This window comes from Harpia harpyja, chromosome 14 (genome assembly GCF_026419915.1).
Source record: "Harpia harpyja isolate bHarHar1 chromosome 14, bHarHar1 primary haplotype, whole genome shotgun sequence".
Classification (NCBI taxonomy): Eukaryota; Metazoa; Chordata; class Aves; order Accipitriformes; family Accipitridae; genus Harpia; species Harpia harpyja.
Genome location: NC_068953.1, coordinates 32,821,030 through 32,844,920, shown reverse-complemented (window position 1 = coordinate 32,844,920; position 23,891 = coordinate 32,821,030). Strand labels below are relative to the sequence as shown.

General features: G+C 36.9%; 1 protein-coding gene across 13 annotated transcripts in view; it reads right to left on the bottom strand.

Moving 5' to 3' along the window:
* The window catches only part of TJP1 (tight junction protein 1), a 201,582-nt gene that overhangs the window by 12,816 nt on the left and 164,875 nt on the right, over positions 1-23,891 (bottom strand). For 9 of the 13 annotated variants that reach the window (XM_052809049.1, XM_052809052.1, XM_052809048.1 and 6 more), the window contains 19 exons: positions 23,499-23,778; positions 22,783-22,886; positions 21,865-22,033; positions 21,359-21,503; positions 14,978-15,114; positions 12,502-12,607; positions 11,505-11,655; positions 10,856-10,964; positions 9,980-10,199; positions 9,376-9,560; positions 9,144-9,239; positions 8,694-8,776; positions 7,396-7,606; positions 6,751-6,851; positions 5,217-5,570; positions 4,546-4,797; positions 2,860-3,759; positions 2,413-2,507; positions 1,677-1,901 (listed from right to left, as the gene is read on the bottom strand). In XM_052809049.1, the coding sequence (XP_052665009.1) occupies positions 1,677-1,901; positions 2,413-2,507; positions 2,860-3,759; positions 4,546-4,797; positions 5,217-5,570; positions 6,751-6,851; positions 7,396-7,606; positions 8,694-8,776; positions 9,144-9,239; positions 9,376-9,560; positions 9,980-10,199; positions 10,856-10,964; positions 11,505-11,655; positions 12,502-12,607; positions 14,978-15,114; positions 21,359-21,503; positions 21,865-22,033; positions 22,783-22,886; positions 23,499-23,778 (3,923 nt within the window). The remainder of the gene's footprint in view (positions 1-1,676; positions 1,902-2,412; positions 2,508-2,859; positions 3,760-4,545; positions 4,798-5,216; positions 5,571-6,750; positions 6,852-7,395; positions 7,607-8,693; positions 8,777-9,143; positions 9,240-9,375; positions 9,561-9,979; positions 10,200-10,855; positions 10,965-11,504; positions 11,656-12,501; positions 12,608-14,977; positions 15,115-21,358; positions 21,504-21,864; positions 22,034-22,782; positions 22,887-23,498; positions 23,779-23,891) is intronic. The other 4 variants (XM_052809053.1, XM_052809061.1, XM_052809054.1 and 1 more) reach the window with 2 other exon arrangements.

Below are 23,891 nucleotides of genomic sequence, written 5' to 3'. Positions count from 1 at the left end.
ACTCACGATCAAAACAAAGCCACAACTAAGCAGCCAAAGAATGGACAGACAGAAGTAGCAGGTAGAAAGAAATATGGAACAATCTCTCTCAACTATTAGCTATTCTGCAGCAAAAATTCAATACTGGTGTGTGTTTCTCATGTTTTTCAGTGCGCGTGACAACACTACAGAGGATAACAAATGTACAACAAAAGCTGACAACACTCTCCATCTGAAGAATTTTACAATCTTCACAATTACTTGATGAAAGATTACGTTTCTCCCAAAGCATTACTTGCATTTACGATGGCAACACAGTCCATGCCTACAGATCAAAATGGACAATCTATAGGTAACATTGTTTTTTGTATGTGGGAAAGTAATTCTGACAGCTACTGCAATGCATTATGAGGCTAGCCAAGACTTTTTTTTAGGTCTCTTCCTGTGATGCCCAGATGGCAGGACAGATATGATCCCGTCTTTCCATCAGAAGACACAGGGCAAGTGAAAAGGAAGGATAAAGAACATCCTTGACTGAGAATGAGAACTAGTTTAGTTAGATTACTATACGCATTCCTTCCTTAACATATAGAAAAGTAAAATAAGAAATAGTTACCATATGTAGACTTCTTGATTAGAAAAAAAAGTGAATCCTTTAAAACCTATCAAGCTTTTGGAAAGATTCCAATATTCTCAGTTCACAAAGGAAGACATTGGAGATGATAGACAATATTACACAAATAAGAACAGGATTCCTGAGTCCTAGCTCAAAATCTTTAAGACAAGCACTGGAACACAGTGTATCAAGTACATGAAAGACAGCTTGCACATACACTTAGCACTATAAAACTTCAGCAAGCTAGTTTATTATTTCACTCTAAATATCTCATTTACTTTAAGGTTGCCAGATTTTCATCTTGACCCAAACAGTCCAGATTTCAAGCAACCAAAGCCTTCAAAAATGCCCAACTGTCAGCGTGCATGCAGTAAGCCAAGATAGCTTTTCACAGTAACAACTAGAAACATGTTGTTATGGTTTGAATCAAAACAAATCTTGGAAATTTAGGTAACTGTGGAGAGTAATTCACAAAGTTTGCGTAAGTATCCTCCAATATAGCCAGTTCTTTACCTGAGCTAAATCTGTGCATGAGCTTTCACACAATTTCTGTATCCAAATGTTCCAAATCAAGGAGGCTGAACAATACAGGAAACAGATGTTTCCATCAACAGATTAAATTCTGGCCTCAGCAATATTCCCTAAAGACTCAGTTTCCTAATGTCAAACATGGCTAACGTGTACAAGCCTGTCTGCAGAATAAATACAAGCAGAACTGGAATAAACCAAAACCTTTGGTTTGAAAGATGTTTAAGCACTCAGTATTAGTTAGATTAAGGAAATACTTTGTTATGTTCTGTTAGTAAGCGGTAAGCAAAACAAGTAACATGTTGAAGGTCCCAAAACCTTCAAAAATTATTAACTTAATTTACCAAAATAAAAAGCTATGCAGTTACATCTTTTCAAAGTAAAGCTACATCTAAACAGATAAACTGACTTTGTGAATACAAAAATTTCAGTTAGATACCATGAACCCGTGGAATTCCATTGACAGAGGCAGAATTTCTGTTTTAGTCCTATATGCCTCCCCCTTTTTTCAAGTTAAAAAAAAAAAAAGGAGGGGGAAATCCCCCAAACTTACTTAGAATAATTGGTGAAATTCAGCTGATTCTGTGAATGTATTGGTTTAGTGGGCTCAGAATGATGGCTGGCAGGAACCTGCGCAGATGGCTTATTTTCAAAACTCCTGCGATCAAAGTATGAGAGCTGCTTTCGATAATACTCTTCATCTTCTTCAGGATCATAATGATTTGAACGCACAATATCTTCGGGTGGCTTCACTTGAGGTCTCTGTGGTTCTGGGGCCCTAACCAAGAATAATAATATACAGTTGGCTCGCACAGTTGAACAAGCATAAGTACCTGAATTAAAATTCTATTTTATAACCAAGCTAGTAATAAAGCAACCAAAACGTAACTCTTATAATTGCACACCTTGCCCTTTTAACACATATTGCATGGAAATTAGATAGCTGTGACACAGCATAAAGAACAGAAACCCTTATTTCCCTTCTACCTTACCTCTTCCTTTTTGTTTTACTTTCTAATTACCTCAATTAAACATAGAAAAAAGATGGAGATACTGACTAACTTTCTTCCTCAAAAATGCTGAAAAAACATAGTGTCCTTTCCCCCCTTCCCAGCAATCATGTCCATGAGAACTGACTTTATGCCCTGCCTTATTATTGACACAGAAATCATATTGACACATTCCAAATCTCCACTCTGCAGTTTCCAATTTGAATGACTACAATGTATTTTCTGAATATTCTAATCTCATATTGAAAACTAAATTTATTTAATCAGTTGTGCATCTACCTGTAAGTTGTTTTGTCGTGTTCATACTGGGTTTGAGAAGTTGGTTTTGGACCACTCACAGTTGTGAGTGTAGGCTTAGGTGCTAGTTCTGGAGGCTGTAAAGAAAAGCACAGCATATTCTCTTAGATCCTAACATTTAGAAAGACACAGCACTTTAGGAGTAACAAAACTAAGACTGCCACCCTCCCTTCCCCCACAAGGAGAAACAGAAGCACTAGTGAAAGATGAATTGGAGGAGTTTTCAGAATGGCAAGATCCCCTTCAGTGTTTTCACAAAAGTTTTCAGCTTCTGCTTTTAAAGCATACTGCAGTTAGGTTGCTAAGAGGCTATTCCACAAGCAGTAAAGCTTTTTTCCAAGACAGTATTTTACTTCTTGCAATGTAGTCTCATTAGCAAAAACCAGGAATTAAAAAAAAAACAAAACAAAACACACTTAAATGACTTACCTTGACACCTGATGTATCACTTGGGTCCTTCATTTTTTCCAAAGATGGCGATCTTCTTCTTTCAAATATCTTAACTCTACTTCGCACAGACTGTGGTTTCATGGCTGGATCTTCTTCTTCCTCTGCTAGAGATGGCGGTGTAGGCAGTGGTTTACTGTTAGAAGGCAAAACTTCTGGTTTGGTTTGTGATGAAGGGGGAGGAGGAAGAGAAACACCTGAAGTGCTATGAGAAGGCTCATATTGTCCAGCTTTAGCATTATAAGCTTGAGGAGGACCTTGTTCATAGGCCCTTATATGTGGATCAAAGTACTGCTTCGGTTCAGGGGATCGAGATATGGCTGACTGGTATGGCTGAGCTTCTTGTTTGTATCTACCATGCGTGTCATATCCAACAGTATGCTGATCTTCGTATCGCACTTGTGGTAAGCTGAAGTTTTTGGGCGCATGCTCATAGCGAGGTCTGCCATCATAGCTCACTGGAGGGGGTTCCTCAAAACGAGGTTGTGCTGGATAATAGCTGCGTTCTGTGCTCTCTTCTATATTTTGTCTGGAATCGAGATCCCTAGGAGGCTGGTTTTCATAAGCTGTTCTTGTTTGGTTGTAGGGCTGTTTTTCATCATAATATGCCCAGTGCTCCTCATATGGAGGCACACGGTCATCATAATGTAGGCGAGGGTCATAACCACGAGAAAATTGATCTACATAGTTTGTAGAATCATACCTATATGTTGACTGTTCATAGTCCCTACTTGGTTGTTTTTCTGCATACTGAGCCTGGGATTCATAGATCAGATTTGGGTCTCTTTCTTGTCTCTGTACTGGGTGATTAATTGCTGGCTGTTTTAAGACATAGCTTTGTCTAGACACTTCTTCGTTAATATATGGATCCTTTCGGTATACCTGTTAAAGAGAGGCATACTTTTCAGTTCAAATGAAGAGTAACTGCAGCGACATTTGAAATGTAATATTTTAAACAAACCTAAGTTTTAAATACTGGCTTTAATTTTGTTTAAAAGCAGAATAATTTGATGCAGTTGTTTGCAATCACAGGAAGCTGAACTTGGTGATTCAAGAGATCCCTTCCAGTCCTGTTTTTAAGCAAAAACACGTAAGTAGATTAAAAGGGAAAGACAAAGGTAATAGTCTCTCACCTTTGGGGTCTGGTATTGGGTGGGGGGGCATACACACTTTTTTGCACGGGGTAGGAAAAGTAGAAGTAAATAGATTTACACATTTAAGTTAGTTCTAGCATTGCTGAGGAAGTATATAAAGTCACCCAACAAACTGGATTCATCTTCATGTTCAAGGATTTGGCATGATTGAAAGCATACAAAGATCTAGTGTCTTTGTAGGGGAACAACAGATTTTTCTCAAAGCCTCATTAATAAACAGCAGAACATTGACAAGCTAAAAAAAGTCACACGTAAAGTAAAATCAAAATGCAGAATGCAGCCTTATTTTAAAAAATGCCATCTTTTTCAGAAGTGAAAAGTGTATAGTTTGAAGCCATGCACACAAAACATTAGATGATGCTTAGAAATTCAGATGCACTGGTTTTTTGTAACCTGCATGATCTCTTACAGGAAAAAAAATTAGAAGGAATTGTCCAAATAAGGGCAAAACAAAAAGATCATGTGCTAGCTTGATCTATAGCAGGAAATCAGCGCAACAACGTGGCACAGGTACCTTTGCTGGATCTATATGCGGCGATAAGGATGATGGCTCTTGATCTCTTAGGACTATATGAGCTCCCTCAGTACTTGATGTTCTTAAGGGGCCCGCTTGTGGTTGGTAAGAGTTGTAAGGAGCAGCGGTAGGCTCCTCCAGTCTGACATTAGTTAGGTTTACATTAGCATTTACTGCAGAGGTTGATGAGGTTGCAGGGTTTGATTCAGGCGACTGGGAAAGGTAAGGGACTGCAGGTGAGGCTTCTGCTTTCTGTGAAGTGTTTAAAATATTTTAAATATACCGCTATTGAATCACTGTATGACTTTTTGATTTTTATTAAAATAATTTAAATGATGCTTTAATCAACGCAGCTAGATGTAGAATGAAATGTACTGAAAGTATCATGCACTAGCACTTCCAGAAACTCATCACGTTGAAGATTAAAAAAGTGAAATATTTAATCGAAGTAGAATGGTACTTCAACCACCCTCCTGTCAGAATGAGTCACTAAAACAGGTAGGGCAAGCTGATTCTCCAATTTATTATAACATATTATTGCTGCTGTTGACAGATTTTTGTATGCACTCACAATACTGGTAAGGAGACTATAAACACAGATTTTTTTGTTCAAGAGAACTTGCAAGCTGAAGTAAAGGTATAGTGGTCAGTGTATAAAATTACTTTCTTACCGGCTGAGAAGTAGTTGCTTTAAATCCTGAAGAATCTATTCTGAGATTTGGCTGTGGCTGAGCTTGAGATGCATAAGTAGGGTAAGTTTGAGTTTCATGATGCATTCCAGAAGAATCCTCTCTAACAGGTTCAGAAGAACGTGTAATAGCAGATTCAGGAGGAGTCCCAACCTCATCATTCAGAGTTTCATCCAGTTCTTGATCAGTATAAGCACCCCCTTCTGTATCTGTGTCTTCATAATCAGATGTGTGTCTACTGTCTGTGCTGTACATAGAATATTCACTACCAGGAGCTGAGAGGTAAGAAAGGCGGTCATCGTGTAAATCAAGGTCATCACTTGTAGCACCATCTGCCTGTGTCAAACAAAATTATAGTACACATTTATTGAAATACCTTTTAAAGAATGCCCTTTTTCTTGCAATGTAAAGCTAGGAAATTTTTTTGTGATTAATTAAGAACAGAACAAATAGAATGCATCTGTCTTGTTCTGAACCACAACAGAAAGTCTAGTAGTTAAAAAAGTTAGTCATACTCCAAATCCAACGGCACAGCAACACTATGAAAATTCAACAATTCTGAATATCACAGGGGAGGAGAAATCAGGTTTCAACCGTTGAAGATGTTAAGCTTACACCTAAAAGCCTTTTCTGCAGTAATAGCTCTTTGAATCATTTTACTAAGGGGTCAGATGACTGTCAGTGTAAGGGATGGGATAGTGCATAGTGTCCACAGACATCAAATTCTTTGGAAAGATATAAAGCTGCACTTTAAAGTGATATTACGATATTGGACTCATTAACTTGAAGGTAGATCTAAGGAGGTGAAAGGAGCTCAATCTGAACAGAAATAGATGATCCAAATATTAAGAAACATATAGCAATAACTGATTCATCATTTGCTTAGTTGTAGTTGGCACTTTGCTTGATATTAGTTCTTCAAGAGGATGGATCTAATGTGCATAGTGTAACATGCAGCTTGAGAAGGCAAGTGGAGTTTAGTGGGGAACATAGAATACCAACTTGCAATTTTGTATCTGTGTTCTCAAAACTGAAAGAACACAGTTCTCAGAAAGGTCAGAAAGAACAAGAATGTGTCACTTGCTTTTATATTAACGAAAAAACAATTCATCAGGCAATCCCAGCCCCTACTACCAATGCAGCAGAACACCCAGAAGTTCTTTCATGAGAAAGCATCCAGTCCCCACAAAGTCTTCAAAGCAATAATATAACCTCCAGTCGACAGTGGCAATGGGCAAATGGTCTCACTTACTACACTGCTACATGCACAAGGACAACTGTACAGCCCTCATTAACAGAATAACTGCACTAATATAGTGACAAATCAGTTTTGAGCAGTTCACGCAGCCATAAAGCATTACTGCTTTAGATCTTCAAATGATGGTTAAAATGAGGAAAAAAAAAGGAAAACATTCCACAACTATCTGCCCGTATCTGTAATGCCAGTAAGAAAGAATGAACAAAAAACCTCTCAAATACAGTTTTGTCATTTCTCCCCAAACATATTATTTCTTACCTTTCCTTCTGAAACCCACACCAGTTGGTTCTGTTGTTGTTGAATTGCTTCCTTCAGAGCTCCATACCATCCTTCGTTCATTGAATTCAAGTTAATGGTAGCTAGAAGTACAGCAGGTTAGTTTGACTTATGATTTCTGCAGAATTATGAGAAGGATCTGTACCACCAGTAATAAAAGCAATATAAACTGGTAGGTTAAAACTATGAGATTTAATTAGTAATGTAAATATTAATATTCAAAGCAACCTTAAGGCCTGATGTGGTTTGGGACATTTTATCCCGTAGGAAATACTGAGTTAACAGTAGCTTAGAATAAATTGAGGCTTCAGTTTAGCCAGACTAAAAAAAAATAAAATTATATCATCTTCCTATTTATTCAAATGTTTGATTTTGGCTGATGATCCTGCAAAGACACCAAATCTATTAGAAATGTCATTTTGATGTTTCGATTCACTTCACATTTGCGCAGACATGTGCAAATGATGCACACATCAATGAACTACTGGTTATTGAACAGGGGAGCCCAAACAAGTCAACAACTGCTTGACTTGGCCCACTTGCAGAAAAGTCTGGAGGAAGAAGTTACTCTCATCTCACCTCCCCCTCCCTCTCAGAAATACTGATCCAGTATATCCAATTACTTACTTGTAAAGAGATGGTGATTATTTTTGCGTAGCTTGTGAGCTCTTTCATACAGCTTTCTTGCACTTTTTCGTGATTCTGGGCACAACCTCATTCTCATAGTCTTTACACCCTGCTTAGAATCAGGATTTAGGAACACTACAATAGGATACCACTGGGCATAATTCAGACGGTCCACTGCATTAGGAGTGACATCTAATAAAGCATGTTTGTCCTGTTGTAACAAAAAGCACAGAGACAAGAAAGTGAATCACTTATATACTAGATTTTAAGCATCCTCTACAAATTTATTTTGTATTGCCTTTACAGAGTTCATTGTTTCAAAGTATTGATTTAAGTTCTTTTCCTACTTGAATAATAGATGAATGGAAACCAAACCAATTCCAATACCAGGCTACATAGGCATATACATTTTGAACTGCAGGACTGACTGTGTAACTATGAGGTTTTTAATATTTAACTCCCTATTTAAAAAAGGCTCCTCAAAGTAAAGCAGGCATTAAACTAAAAATAAGTTTCCTATTAGTATTCTGCTAATAGGAAAAAAGGAAAGATTGAAACACAAGACCTAGTCTCATTACACACTTCCATCTTCCTTTCAAAAAAAAAAAAAAACCAAAACCAAACCAAAACAAAAAAAAAACAACACCAAAAACCCAATAAAAAAACCCCCACCACTCTGAATGCAAGAACTTAGCCAGCTTTCATCCACTGCAAGATTCATCTCAAGCACACAGTATCCCCACTTTCCTGCTAAATAGCTTCCCCCCTCCCAACTTGGGCATCTGAAAGGCTTACAGTTTGTTTTTAAGTAAGGAAATAAAAAGGTGAGGAATAGAGACTTGTATCATGAACTAATGTCAAAAGTTTTAAGGATATTAAGGAGGTGAGATTGAAGGACCCTTTCCCCCAGTCCTTGCACAAAAAATGATGTGAAATTATTAATTTGTAAATTGGGATGGGAGAAGACTAACAACTCCATAAATAAAGTAACAATTTCTAGCTGTAATGTCACACCATGGCTTTAAGTGAAAGAGGAAACAGCTTAAAACCACCTTAATGGAGAGAGGACAACACTCCCAGGAACAAAGCCTAGAATTACTTCTAGGCTGCAGCTATTAATATGGAGAAGGAAAGGGGTGGTGGTATGTTTTTTTTTTAATTAACCAATAGAAATACGAGAAAGTTATTTTTTAAGCACACTCATTAATTATTCTTCTACATTTTAAACACCCAACGCTTTACTTGATACCAGTTTTTCTCTTCTTGTGTTAGAAGTACAGTGACAATAAAAGACTTACTCTATCAATTATCTGTTTTATAGTGTGAAGACGAATAATGCCAGAACTACGTTGGTCAGTACCAGCATCTCTTGGTTCACTTTCTGGTAAAGAGGACAGTAAAAATCTGTTGTAAGTTTACAACATAGTCTACATTTCCTCATTAAGATAAAACAAACCATTTCATAGCTCAAATTGTCTAATTCAGATTGAAGACACTCCTCCTGCTTCAAAACAATACACAGAAATCTAAAATTAAATTTGAGAAGGCTATAAATAGAACTATTACTTTCACCTTCAGAGAATTATCAGCAACCAAACAGTACAAGAGCTTACAATTAGTCGGTTCCTTTACATTGTCAACATCTTGTTAAACATGTTAACAGCTAAAGTAATAATGTAGAAACAAACAATCTAGCAAAAGGAAGCTGACTATTTCACAACCGCAGAAAAACCTGACCTCGCACTTACTTGCAATTTGAAAGATATCTGGTTCTTCTCTAGCAAGTTTCTCCCGTGCAACATCAGCTATTGGACCAAAAATGGTTACAGGTCTGAGAAACCCAGCTACAATTGAAGGAAACAAAAAAGTCAAAATATATTGATTGCTTAAAACAAATGCAAGATACTCTTAAATACATAGGCTAATACAAAGCAAACCACACAAACCTGTTAACCTGCAACAGTAAGAATAAAGCCATACCTTCCCGCAGAACAACTCTTTCATAGGCAGGAAACTTTGTCTGAACAGGTTGGGCAGAAAGATCTTCTCTGCTTTTTCGGAGATTTCTTTTTGAGCTACGCAAACCTCGGAATCTCCAAAAATCCGCTCGATCTCCTCCTGCTGTCTTTGGAAGCGTGTACTGTACACTAGCTAGTTGCTCAGCTCTAAGATGACAACAAATCCCAACCAGTTATCAAGGAAGTCAGCTTCTGAAGTAATACTTGACTAGCAAGCTTATACTTCCAAAAAACACTACCACCTGCTGAATTACGCTTTTGTTTTTTCTGTATTAGGAAGTACAAAATTGAACTACTGAGGCTGATACCACATTTCTAAAGCTTTATATAGCCTTGTCTCTTGTATTGAAAAGAAAGTTTTAGGTTTTTGTGGGCTGTGTAAGAGTCAAAAACGAATCCATAAATCAGATATTTAACTTTAATTTGTTCTAACGCTTTGTCACTTTTTCTGACTGAACCAGTTCTATAAACTAGCATCCTGCAGACAAGTCCAATCATTCATTATACAGACACAGAATTTAAAATGGTAGTTTTAAAACAGCAATTTAAATATTTTAAGATCGTACCTGTTTTTGTTAGGTATGATACCTCTTTCAACTTCCTTATGATTCTTGCCAATCCGAATTGCCAGCCATGAACCCAGTTTGCCATTGTACAGAGTGTCCACCACCCGGAACACTTCACCTTTGTTGAAACTTAGTCCATAAGGAGATTCCTTTTCATATTCAAAATGAGTTCTGATATAGAAAGAATCCCCTACATCAGACTCAACAATGCGACGATAAACTGAAAAAAGAAAAAGAAACCCCAAAATATAAAGTGTTAGGTAAGTGATGTCCTAATGCTCACAAGAATTACTCAAAGTAGTGGCTCATCTTAATTCTCCTTGTTTTAAATAAACAATATTACTTCAAGAAGCCTTAATGTCTCAGAGCTGCTCTATTTTAAGCAGCACAACTATTAATAGCAAACTCTACCAACATAAATTCAACTGTCATGGTCAAAAATTTGGTGCTAGTGCAAGCTTAATTCAGCTCCCCTAGAAGGAATGAATCTTACTGGGAAAGAAGTTTGTGTGTGCATGCACATCAGTGTAATCACTCATTTTCAATGTCGTAACTACAACAGACCCCCCTGCTCCCCCCAAAGGTTTAATGCCAATACTTTTGCCAGATGCTAGGGGTTATTTTTGGTGGGGTTTTGGGGGTTGTTTTGTTTTGGGGGTTTTGTTTGTTTGTTTGGGGGGAGGTGTGTGTGGGGTGTACTGTTACATTATCAATCTCTAGTCCATTTGTAGTAGTAACCTATCCCAAAGCCAAAAGAACTTAATAGTCTTCATAAGGTGCCAATTTCCTGCAAGCCACAAGTTAGTCATCATTCGCTATACTTTTTATATTGTCCCAAGCAGTCTATTAAATTGCTCCCAATATACAAATACCTACCATCTTTTTTCTTCTGTGCCAAAATGGTTACTTCTTCGCCTTTAGGAAGATCAAGCAAAAAAAGGACAGCTTCTTCTCTGATGATATTTGTGAAGTCTACGTTATTTACCTGGTATCAATGAAGTAATGAGTTTGATTTAGTGTATGACATTATAACAGAGATTTAACTACACAATGGGAAATCTAAATTAACTTATTGCTAAGATTTGGGGTTTTTTTACTCAGTTTCATACATACACACCAAGTGCATGTATCTCAAGATGTCTCTTGTACCACTTTATTTCTTGATAAAAGCATAGCTTCCAGAATAATAGGTAGCTGTTCATTTGATATTCTTTAGATCCATGTTATGGAGCACCTATAAACATTAGTAACATACAGAGCCCCCTGACAATTTAGTGACCGAACAGTTAAAAAACCAAACAACTTTATCAACTGAATTAGTCTAAGAAATTGAATGTGAAACTTACTAACCTTCCTAGCAACAGTATAGTAACAGGAGATTTTGCTACTATTAAATCATCTAATGATTACATACAGAAAAAAAAAAAACCCTGTATGAACTACAAAGGCAATATATTCAATATTACAGAAAGAAAACCTACTTTGGTACAACAAAACATTTGTACTGTTACCATTTTTGACATACCCTGAGAATTTGATCCCCTTCCTCTAATCCTTCTTTTGCCGCAGGGCTGTCTTCCAGAACACCAGCTACAAATATGCCAACATCATTGCCACCTGCTAGTCGCAAGCCCACACTATCTCCTTTTCTGAATTTTACCAGTTTCATGCTTGGCCTGGAAATTTAGAAAATTTTCCACTTAGAGGTGTAATAGCACAAAATAACCTGGTAAATTTGAGACTGAACACATGCAAAGAACTAATTTGCCTATCATTTCAATTAGAGGATATAAAGCTATACATACCATTAACTGCTTATGAACTGCAGCATTACAACACACATTATCAGCACTTCAAAAAAAAAAACCAAAAACCACTGCATTTACTCGTTTAGTGGGATCTGTCTTACACTCTTACAGTGATTTAAGTGAGGCACTTTGACACTCTCTTCCAAAAACATTCATCCTTTTAAAGAGCTGTGCTGGCATATAGATCTATTTTGGCTCTCAAGAGAACAAGATGAATTTGAGACAAAACCAAACTAGAATCTATTCTCATTGTACACTGATGTCCATAAAGGAGATCCCAGTTGAAGCAGACTCATTTCCACATAATGACTTCACACATTTCTGCAGTGACCTTTATTGCTCTCCAATTATTATGAAAGGAAAAGAATATGCCACAGTATCTCTCCTCTTTCTGGAGATGGTGACAGGGCAAGAGGGTTGGGGGTGCTCAGGGAGAGAGAAACACCACAAATTCTTTTCACCAGTTGATAACTGTAACTGCTCATTTCCATAGAAAATTAACAGACTGAAAAACAGTATATTACACAATGTAAGTGCCAACAAGACTCAGGAACACACCTAAAGTCTTCATCCTAGTAGTTCTGAACAGAAGTGTCAGGACAGTATATTGGACTTTACATCAGACCATTTACACAGGTTATTCATCGCCTTGGATAAAAGCTTAGTTTGCTCAAGGACCAGGCAGATTCAAATAGAGTTTAGAGTTAACATTACCGAAGCATTCCATCTTCATGGGTTGAACTGGGTAAAGGACCATCAGAGGGACTGACTGGTAAATCCACATCTGGCTGACCTCCTTGTGCATACACTGGCTTTGGTTCTATTAAAATATCAAAAGATTTCAAATGTCCATTTGGTCATTTAAAGATGAGAAAGTAAAGCTTAACTTTTAATTAAGAGCTTAATGACTTCTTCAGTAGCCTCCTTCTACCCTACTTAAACCCACTTAAAAGTGAAATACTAGAAACTTACAACAGAAGACACTCTCACTGTGCCAAAGCAGCGTAATTACTGGCCTAATTATCACTTCAGTAAAAGTCCCAAAACTTTCTTTGTACTTCATTAAGTACTCTGAACACTGTAAAACAAGAACTAGAAGGCTTCATGCTCACAAGACCACTTGCAACCCTGCTGTTTCTCATCTTGATTTATCTGATGTAACTTGTTCATTTTCCATTGGCTCTCTTCCCTCAAGAATTCAATTTTTGAAACAAAAATACCACAAATACTCGAACTACTGCTGCATGCCTTGAGGTAGGCAGATTTCAATGCTTACTTTGGTCCAGTTGGTGGTTCTTAAAGATAAGCACTTAGTATGGCTCTGCTGCATAGATTCTCTGGAGTCACTGGGAAGAAACTGCCACTGCAGTCTTCCCTCAGTAATGAACACTAATAGGGGCTCTTCTCTGCTACATGCTTGGTTAGAAGAATTTGTATTTAAGGCTTATCTCTGTACACTTGAAAAAAGTCGATTTCAAACTAGGCTAGCTTTGAACTAGTCTAATATCCCTGATCTACCCAACAACTATGCTGTCTTCCCTTCAAATCACTGAACAAACCAGTTCGAAATTTCAGATGACAGTTTGGTAATAATGCCTCTGCTAATGTGACTTTTGTCCTTACCATACAGTAACACAGCACTTTCCTTTAAGTCTTTAATGACCCTTTCCTAGCCTAAACCTCTGATGATTCCTCTGAACAAATACTCTGCTTCCACCCTCCTTTGACACAATAAACAGTGACAGTCATCTTGCCCGTAGTCTAAGCAGTAAACTGTCACACAATCCATCAACTACTTTTCTAACCACATTTTCATTACATTCTTTGAAAGACTGTCATTTCCGTAGAGCTTTCTGTGATGCTGTTAAAGGATTATGCCCTTTATTGCACCTTTTTATCTCAGACTATGTATTATGGCAAGTTAATTTTATCTGCAGAAAAATTTTAAGTATTATCTTTATGTATTGGCCTACATCTCCTCCCACCCAAACTAAATATTTCCATGTGCTTCTTCCCATTCACCCAAGAACAGAACATTTCTTCTTCCCCACTAACCAACAAAATCCCCACAGCACTTCCTACCTGCTTGCCAGTCCCTCAAACCAATTATTAGTACTTTACTTTGGATTAAGAACCATCTCAAGGGTCTCCTATCCTGGCTGGCTTTGTATTATGCCAATTATTAATCTTCAGTATCTTACAGAAATACTGAATTCATCTTTCTAATCTCACTACTACATCCTTTCTCTATCTTGGCAAATATAAACTTACTTCATTTGTATCTTTTCATAACACCACTGCAAAAGGTCACTTCCTATGACAATCTTTTTAGTAATGGCTGCTGCATCAGAAAACCTACTGTTCTCATTTTCAAGATCTTTCGGAGTCTATCAACATCATAACTCTTCACTGAGCTACTGAATACTACATGTGGAAGCATCATTGCTCATCCATTAAGTCTTCAAATTTTTTCAAGTTTGAATGTGCTTTTTCTTATTCTACCCAGCCTTTCAAGAACAGCTCCCTCTAAACCATCTGCACAGCTCCTCTTTCTCCACTTATAATTTCACTAAGGCACCTCATTCTGTAAACAAAAATCTTATAAGTCAGCCTGCTCAGAACAGTGTCCTGTCACTGTATTATCTTATGTTTTTCTTTTTTACACCACCTGGCTTTTATCTGCTGCCATTATCCTTCCCTTTTTGGAAAAAAGGAATGAGATTTCATTTTGGTTTTATTAGTTGTACTGTACTTGTTAAAATGCCCTCTTGGTCCATGACTGTAGTAAGCGCGCGCTACAGTAAGAAAGCATTTCAGTGTTTTGAGTTGTGTCTTGGGAACAGCAGTTCTAAATAGGTTTAACTACATCCTCCTTTAAATATAGTCTGCTACAGTAACCCATAAGACCCAGTCTACTGCTTGATTCTCCAAAAAGAGATGATGGATTTTAACCTTGCTTGAGAAATCAGGACAAAACTCTTGACAATCATCACCTATAAATACAGCTCTAAACACTGTCGTTTGACCCCTATATAATGGGCAGACCCCACACTTTAGGTTTTCAGGACCAAAACTAAGATATAAATGGACTTATGGTTACAAAGACTGTCCGTATATGCAATAGCATAAAGTCTTTACTGGTCATGCATTCTCAACAACATGCATAATTAATACATTTTAATGTTTTTACCTGGGAGTGGTGGAGTTTGTTTTTCAGTTCTTTCGACTACCACCTCTTCCATAGTTTTAGAAATATCATCTGCGTTCTTTACAGGTGTAGAGACAGCTCCTGGTTTAGTTACTCTCTCATCTTCTCTGCTTCGAAGACTATATTAGAAAAAAAAGATTCCACTGTGCATATAGAATTGTTTCTATGACCTCAGTCTACTAAGACTAAAGAATAAATCTTTTAATTCATGAAGTTCACGCTTGGTGGGTAAGGAATTACCAATTACTATTTAACAAGATTTTGTTCTTAAGACTATCACATTATTAATAATTTTTACCATTTCTAAATCTGAGCATTTTGTCCCTAACTTCACATTAATAAAGGACTTCTCTACATATGACTATTTAGAAGGAGAAATGACATGGTTAAACAGACTGGTCTGCTTCAAGCACAGAAGTCATACACATGTGCTATATATTAAAAGCTATAGAAGAAATTGAGAAGCAAAGGGAAGAATGGGAGAAGAGCAGTTACGATGGTCTTTTTCTCACCCCTCCCTACAGAAATCATGGCTCTTTAGACTTAACTCATAGGCTTTGCTGTGATCAAGCTAATTTATCTGCTCCTTTGTATGGCAGCTGCCCTGGAACACAAGTGCTGCCAGTGTGGCTCTTGGTAGGGCTTTACAGAGCTAAAATGTAGAATGCAAACATGCCCCTGATTTCTCAGTCTTCACAGAGGATGAGGCCTTCAATCCACAGCTATTAGAGGAGCGCTCCTCTCACACTCAGTCATCCATGTATTTTAATAAAAAGACAACTTGCTGATTCTTACGCATTTCCCATACATGCTTACAATGTAAAACAAAGGCATATATGACAAGCTAAAAAAGAAAAAAAAAATCCTCTCATGTTCTTTAAATGATGACAGCAACTAAAGCTCAAAAGAACATAATTTCTATTCTTTCAGCTCAAAAGATCGGGTATTTTTGTGTTGTTACATAGACATACAGCTACCAGCTGTACCACAGCAGAACTGAACAGAACATACGCTGTATGTTGAAGTGTTAACTGTTACACTGCTATCTGTTGAACAGTAAATAATTTACTAGGGTAGGAGCAGATGAACATTAATAATCAGCTGGAAAACAAAAGTAGATCAATATGCCAAAGAAACAGTCTTAATTCCAGAGCATATACATTCTTAAAAAAAACAAAAGTCATGAGATGCTCAAAAGTATCTATCCAGTTCCTGAGAGTTGGCAAATAAACAAGGATATAAAAAGTATTTGAGAGAAGACACACACAAACCAACCACAGCTTTTTATACGGTATTAGAGTTAATTGCCAAGGAGGGGAAAAAAGGTACTTCCTCAAAGATAACAATGGCTTGGTCAGTAGGTGCAAGCCCATCTCCTCTCATAAAGGAAAAAGTTTTTCACTACCAACAGCTAGATGGTGCTACTAGGCAATAATGAGTATCACTTTCCATAAAGCACGAATGTATCCAAAAAAATCCATTATACAAAGACTGTTTATTTTAATCAGAACCGATACGTCAAGAGTTGGAAATATGACTTAGGAAAACAGATGCCAGCAAATCTACTCGTCCAAGATGTGTGAGAAAGAATAAAAGAAATCGTAAACATCTAAATACAAGCAGAATGTGCTTTCCTGAAGCAAAGTGAAGTTTGAAACATCAGAAACAAAGCTTAGCTATTCAGCCAAGACATACTAAGACTTCTCAGTACTTTCTTCTGCCAGTTATAAAACTGTGTCTGAAGGCCACTAAAAAAAACCCAGAATACACAAAAATGCGGCAATCATCAGAACAATCCGGGAAGACACAGGCACCCTTGCACTGTAAACAACCATCTTGTTTTAAGTAATTAGTAAAAACAAGTACAGCAGCCTAATTTTTAAAATCCTTATTTGTGCCTTTTTATTCAGATAAACCTCTTGTGGGGGGGTGGGGGGGTGCTTCCAGAGTTGATTAAAACGATGCTACAACCATTACATCTAGCAAAATGAAAAGTAAGCATTTATCCTTCTACTTTGTTCCTAAACTTCACCAACAAAAATTTTCTTACTTCTCTTTCAGATTTCCAGCATATTTCCATTTGTACATAAAATTAAGTGCATAAGCTGAAAGCTTATGTATTTTACTTCCAGCACTAGACTAAAATATGACTGGACTCCTCATTCCCCTGAAAATAGTTCCTGGCTCTTTAAAAACAGACACATACATTTAGCTGTTTAAATGCATGTTATGTGTCTTATAAACAAAAAAAGTCCTGCAGTAGTGTAAGCTACAACTAATACCCCTCCCCATCCAAAGATTTTTGGGTAATAAGCACTAGTTAATGAGATATTACAGTAATTTCCCCATGAACCATCTCTACCTGTTTCCAAGCATCTCCTAACACTCAACAGAAGCATTATTCCAAAACAGTAGTATCTCTGTTTTGCTTTAAAAATAAGGCCAAAAATACTGCAATTACTACACAAGGACAAAGTTCATTTTACATTTCCTCTCCACATAGTCTGAACCCACTGTAATTTTATGCTGCTTTTATACCCGCATATATCAAAAAAAGAGCATAAATATGAAAGAAAACAGCTCTCAAGAACAGTAACTAAAATACAGACACTGAGAGCACAGCACAAAATAGTCAGGTAAATCTCTGAAGCAATACGCTTCCAGACTGGGCTAATGCTACGCATGTTTGCAAAAGGTCAGTTCTACTCTAGATAAGACAACAAAGTTTAAGTGGAGAAAAAGCTGATAGAAAAACAACTGTGACAGAACAAAACGGAAAAAAATCAGAACACCAAGAGAGTATAATTTTTCTTGATTTAGCTTAAGTTGTCCAGTAAGCACCGAGTATTTCAAATTGCAAGATGATACAGGAAACAACTTGATGCTGTCACTGTTTCTAGGTGATGGAAACTTGTTAAAAACTGACAGCTGCACTTCCCAAGAGACAAAAGTGTTGTTCACTGTGCGCACTGTGACACTATTGTTTAACATCTGTGCTCTGTCAGGGCCCCCTTTACCTAACTTCCTCCCTGCCCCCCCCCCCTTTTAAAGTATACCCAACAGAAGCATTTTTAAATAACCTTTAGTCACAAAATGCAGTCAGCTACACACTTAGTGCTATCAACAGTGGCTATCACTTCAGAACAAAAAAAGATGGTCTGCAACACACAGTTAGAATGTTTGTTTGCACAGAAAAAGTTTTGAAAAATATGAACATGTAGGCTCTTTCCAAATGTGTTTTTAGCACATCTCAAACTGTTTAGCATAAGAAGATAGTAAGAGCCAAGAAGCTCCTTCCTAAGTACATTCAAAATAGCATTCATTTTTGTCCTACATTCCAGTTTTTCAACTTGTTTTGAAAATGGACAGAACAAATCTCTTGTACAATATATAAATTGACAGCTGTATTACAGAAATCAACCTCATCCTTCCAGAAATAATGATGACCTCTACAGGGATTTCTTCAAGCTACCACATCTTTCTTGCTGATGCTGAAGCATTAAACATATCAGAAAACATTTTTTACTATTCTAGTACCCAGGTGAGGAAGGCAGTATGAGAGAGAAAATTCCCAAGTGGGAGTTCTTCAATTGGTAAAGGGCAGCCCAGAGATGTAATTTGGCAGGCTTGCCAGCATCTGGCTGTAAATGCCACTTTTCAGGATGGGTCGCACCAAAAGCTTATCTAGCTCAACGACTTGTTACTGCCAGCACTAAGGCCAGATAGGTAAGAATGAGTATATATGATACTTCCCCCCAAGTACTCTCCAACTTAGGGTGCAGAGACCCCTTTTGCTCATTCCAGCTTTTTAAGTACAGCTCTTAACAGATGATACAAAGTTGCCTTAAGTTATCTAACATTCTATATTTAAGATGCATTTATCCTCTGCCTAAACAGTTGTTGTTCTGCACATCTTTAAAATTATATGCATCTTTTAAAACTATACTTAACCTTTAAAACATGATCTGCTCAGAGAGCTCCTCATCAAAACCAGGACATATTTATATCTTATACACTTAGTACCTAATTCAGTATCAGCTGGCTATAAAATTTCCAAGTCTCTAGCACTGTATCTGGAGATTTGTAAGATTAATTCTCTGTATTCTTTTCAAGACTGACTATGGATAATTTGCCATCCTCCACAAGTGAAAAAACCCATACAAGCGTAATTAGTCCTTTTTATTAGTAAATTAAGAAGAGCATGTTCTAGAATCTGAGTTTTATAAAGACTGTTCAAGAGACATCTGTGAACTTCCTCTGGACTAAAGAAAACTACTTTGACAGACTGTTCAAATAGCGATTGTTATGGAAATTCTATATCCAGGAAAACTGCAAGCACAGTGGTGTACATACCAGTATGGAATACTGAAAGACAGACAACATTGAAGACCCTGCCAGAACTCAAAGCAATACTGAAGCAAGTCTGTTGGCAGATTTCTGTACTCTAGTGCACACCTAAGAGTGTCAAGTCTGTAGTTAAGCTTGTATGAAAGGACTAAGAGGATTCCCCTGGAACTTCTCTCCTCATTAACATACAAACACTTGGCAGAACAGAGTCTAAATAAAGACTCATTGTTTTCAATACATTTTTAATGTCCTCCTTAAGCTCAGTTTGAGGACTTTTTGCACCTTTTCTTCCTCAGCTTGTTGCTCTCAAGCTTTTTTTTTTTCCCATCCACATTTTCCACCAACTTTTAAAAAATGAAGCAGTTGCAATTAATTCGATCTTACAGCAGACTTGAACTTGCACAAATAACCTCTACAAAGAGAAGTTGCTTTTAATATGTTTTTCTTCATGTGGCTCAGGGCCCAGATCTTCTGATCTTGAAAGGGACATATCCAACAGGAAGTCAATCCATGCCAAGGTAGCTCTTGTTCATGAAGTAGATACAGCAGATGCATTCAGAGTTAAGATAACTTCAAAGTTCCTTCTCAGGAAGGATTTAATTCTTCTGACAGTGTAGTCCATAGGGAGGAAGTGACCATCAATCTAAACCACTGTAATAGGACAGGAAAGCACTAACACTAGGGTCAGTCAGTCATAGTTTCAGTTTTGATGGATTTTATTTTGTTGTTGTTGTTCCTTCCACAAGACCTTTTCATACTGCATTAGAAATGCATGTCAAGAAATGAAGGTTTTAAATCTGACAGAGACCTCACAACCTTCACAATCAAATCCCTGCATCTGGGACCCTGCTTTTTTTCCCACTAATATGGAGTTCCTACTTGAAAATAAACTTTAATGCCTTGTGGTCCCTCCAAACAACATACATGGAAGAGAAGCAAAAATGTCTGTAATCCATAACCCAAATCAGATATACATGCTGGTAAGATCTGCCTTGCAGTTTTATTAGTCCTTAAAAAACTAAAAACCTTGAAGGTATAGTGTTATTTTCCCCTTGGGCAAACAAAATGTTATTAATAACCAATCAGGCATATCTTAGTTTTATGGAACAGCCAGCTGCAATTTGTTTTTCAGAATTTTCACAGCATCTGAAAAGCTTCAAATACAGGCTCTGAATTTGGAATTTGCAACAGATTAATTCTAACTTCTGTTCCATCATCTCTGAGCACTCAGCAGATAAACTTTTCTCTTAAAAATATTTAGTAGAATCTGAAATCCTACACTGCATTTCTATTTCAATAGATTAAAATGTCCAACAAACTGTGGAAATGCAAAACAGGACAGAGTTATGTTATTCAAGGCTAAAGTTTCACATAGCAGAAGAAAAAAATCCAAACCATACAGTAGATCACTTCTCTGTGAATTCATATCAAAGTAGACTTATCTACTTCAGAATTATCATGAATGTCCCACTACCAAGTTCAAATATTAAATTTACATTCCAAAAGCTAAATCTGCTGTGCAATGCACCTTACTTTGTAGGAATTAAATGTATTCAGAAACATAAAATAACATTTAAAGAAGGCTAGTGAGTAAAATGAAAAGCCTATGCCTAAATAAAGCAAGATTTCAACAAGTTTACCCAGGTCAGACATTCAATAGGAATTGTGCTACTAGTCATCTCAAATATCCTCGCACCTAACTGCTTTCTAAAACCAAAATATAATTACATACGCTTCAATAACATGTATCACTATCAAACTTATATTGTCATTCATACAACCATGCTCTAAGATTATGTTTAAAAAAGGGATAACACTGAAGTTAAACGTTCAATTTCTCCTGAAGTCTAAGAAAATATGGATCACTATCAGCTGCATCTCTCAAGAGAAAGAATGCCGTATTACTACTACCATAGTTCTGCATCACATTTGTCACACTGTATAAATCCAAGTACTCCTACAACTTATACGTCACATTAAATAGTTGATTTAAAAATAATACAATGCTGCCATCACCTGCCGTTGCTGGGCTGCTGTGGAGAATGTCTGGAATGGTCTGAAGGCTCTGACCTCTGGTCAGGAGATCGTGAACGACTGCGGCGGGGCCTGTCATGTGATCGGTTGGAATGATCTGATGCCAGCGACTGAATTTCTGAAATGTCTGTTAAATAAAAGTTGTTTTTTCATGAAATGATTGTAATTAAAATGGTGGCATGACCTGCTCAAATGGAAATAAGCTTTTGCAGAGAATTTTTATGAAGATGTTAAATCCATGTTTATTATTTCAAAACAAGTAAACTTAATATTCCTGAAAGAACAATTACCAGAATAGGAACTATATCTTTTTCTCTCTGTCTTTGAACGTGTGGATTTCACTCACATTCAAACAAGAATTTACCCACATGACAATCCTACTCCTAACTCTTCTCCTCCCCACCCTCTCATCCCACTCTGGTATTCCACATCTTCATAACACAGGGAATTCTTCTCTCCCTTTGGAAGTCAAGTTTATTTATACTCACCATCTCTTTCTGAAGCATTAGCAGAATGAATACTGTCAGAAAGATCAGGGACATTCAACAGCGTAGCTCGTTCATCTCGCTGAACAACCATCTTCAGCTTGCCTTTTGACCTTTCTATTAGTGTTTTTGCATCTGCTAATGACATATTTTCCGTCACTGTGCCATTTATCTGGAACAAAGTAAAAAAGAGCAAATATAAACTTACTGAAAAAAACAGTGAATCTCCAATAAAGACAGTGTTTTTCTGTCTGATGATATTTAGAAATAGCTAGAGATATTTATCAAATTACCACTATACAATGGAAGACTATTGGGCACATCCAAACTATAACATAATATAGAAAATTATTTTTAATCTTTCAAAGACAAAGCCTCTACCACTAATACAAAAATTTCAAAATATTAGTTATGCTTTTCGAACCAGCACTGCTGAGTAAGGAATGGTATGTTTTCTGCACCAAGACATTTACAGCAGTATCTTGAAATAGAAACTGTTAGTATGAATTAAAAATCCCTGCGTTTATTGATCTCTACCAAAAAAAAAAAAAAAAATTAACCTGAAGGAAAGTTCTAGTGTTTCTCAATACCACAATTCCACAACATTATACTGTATAACTAAGCACGTAGGGCCAAAGTCTCATAACATCCCAAATGTTTTCTATTATGCATTTACAGTGGGCACTATTTGTCTGATTAAGGCCTGGGGAGTAATACCAAAAAAACCAAAAAGCCTTTATAATTTTCCTTTCCTTAGAGAGGTTGATTTATACTTATATTTATTGATCTTTGAAATAATTTAATAAAAAAATGATACATCATCTACTAAAAATAATTACGCTATTAAGAGATAGCTAATTCTAAGAACAGTTACATCAATGAGTTTACCCTTTGAACAAACACCACCACCATTTACTATACCTTCAGTACAACATCTCCTTCCTGAATATTGCCATCTCTTGCTGCCAGGCTATCCTGGGATATTTCTTTCACAAATATGTGGCTTGCCAACCGTAGACCATACTCTTTATATAAATAGCAATAAAAGAAAAAAGAAAACTGATGAAGCTACAGTAAAAGAAAAAAAAAAGAAAAGAAAAAAAAGGAGGGAGGCATCTGAAGATTTACAACACTGCTTTACAATACATTTACACTGGAAACACAGAGAGGAGAGCGAACTTGGCACATGAAGGGCTGTAGTGGAATTACGCTATGGATTTACCTTTATATCAATCTCTTCTAACTTTGCCTGTAGTAATAGCTATTGTTCAATACCTTAATTTAGATGCTACCTACAATTTTCCCTCTTTCAAACAAGATAGACACTGAAGACTCAACTAAAGTATATGGAAGGTATGTAGCCACTGACTACCAGATGTCAGGTGCACAGTTGGTATTTGTTTACATTATACAATAGTTCACCCTTATTTAAGCCCATGTATTTTGGAGTATGAAAAATACCACCAGAAATACAATTGCAGTTTTTAAGTTTTTAGCTAGCTACTGGTAAAATGGGCTAGCAAACTGTTAACAGCACTGTTCATACAGTCCATGAAGCCCTTAACACAACACTGACTGAAGCAATTGACCTTTAAAAACTAGCAAAAGTCTTAGCAAGAAAATTACATACTAGTTACCTTCATTCTTCCTCGATTTCACCAGTGTTACTTTGGTAGGTTTTGCAGGCTGACTGGAAGTAACCGACCTTCTGTCTGATCTTGGTGATAAACTTCTCTCTCTGCTAGCACTTCGATCTCTTACCCAGCTCTTCTCATGCCTTCTGTTGGCACTTGGACCACCACGGCTGCTTCTTGGATCACGTATCTCTTCATCATAGCTATCGTCCTCATTTTCAGACACTGGTTCAGGTTCTGGTCGAGCCACTGGAATCTGAATTTTCTTCATCCTTCGGATAGTCTACAATCAAACACTAGATATCAGCCTCTGGCTGTGTAATGGTAACGGTATTACTAAATGTCAGAAGCCAAGCTAATCCCAAAAGTCAAAAGAAAACATACAGATGTATTAGT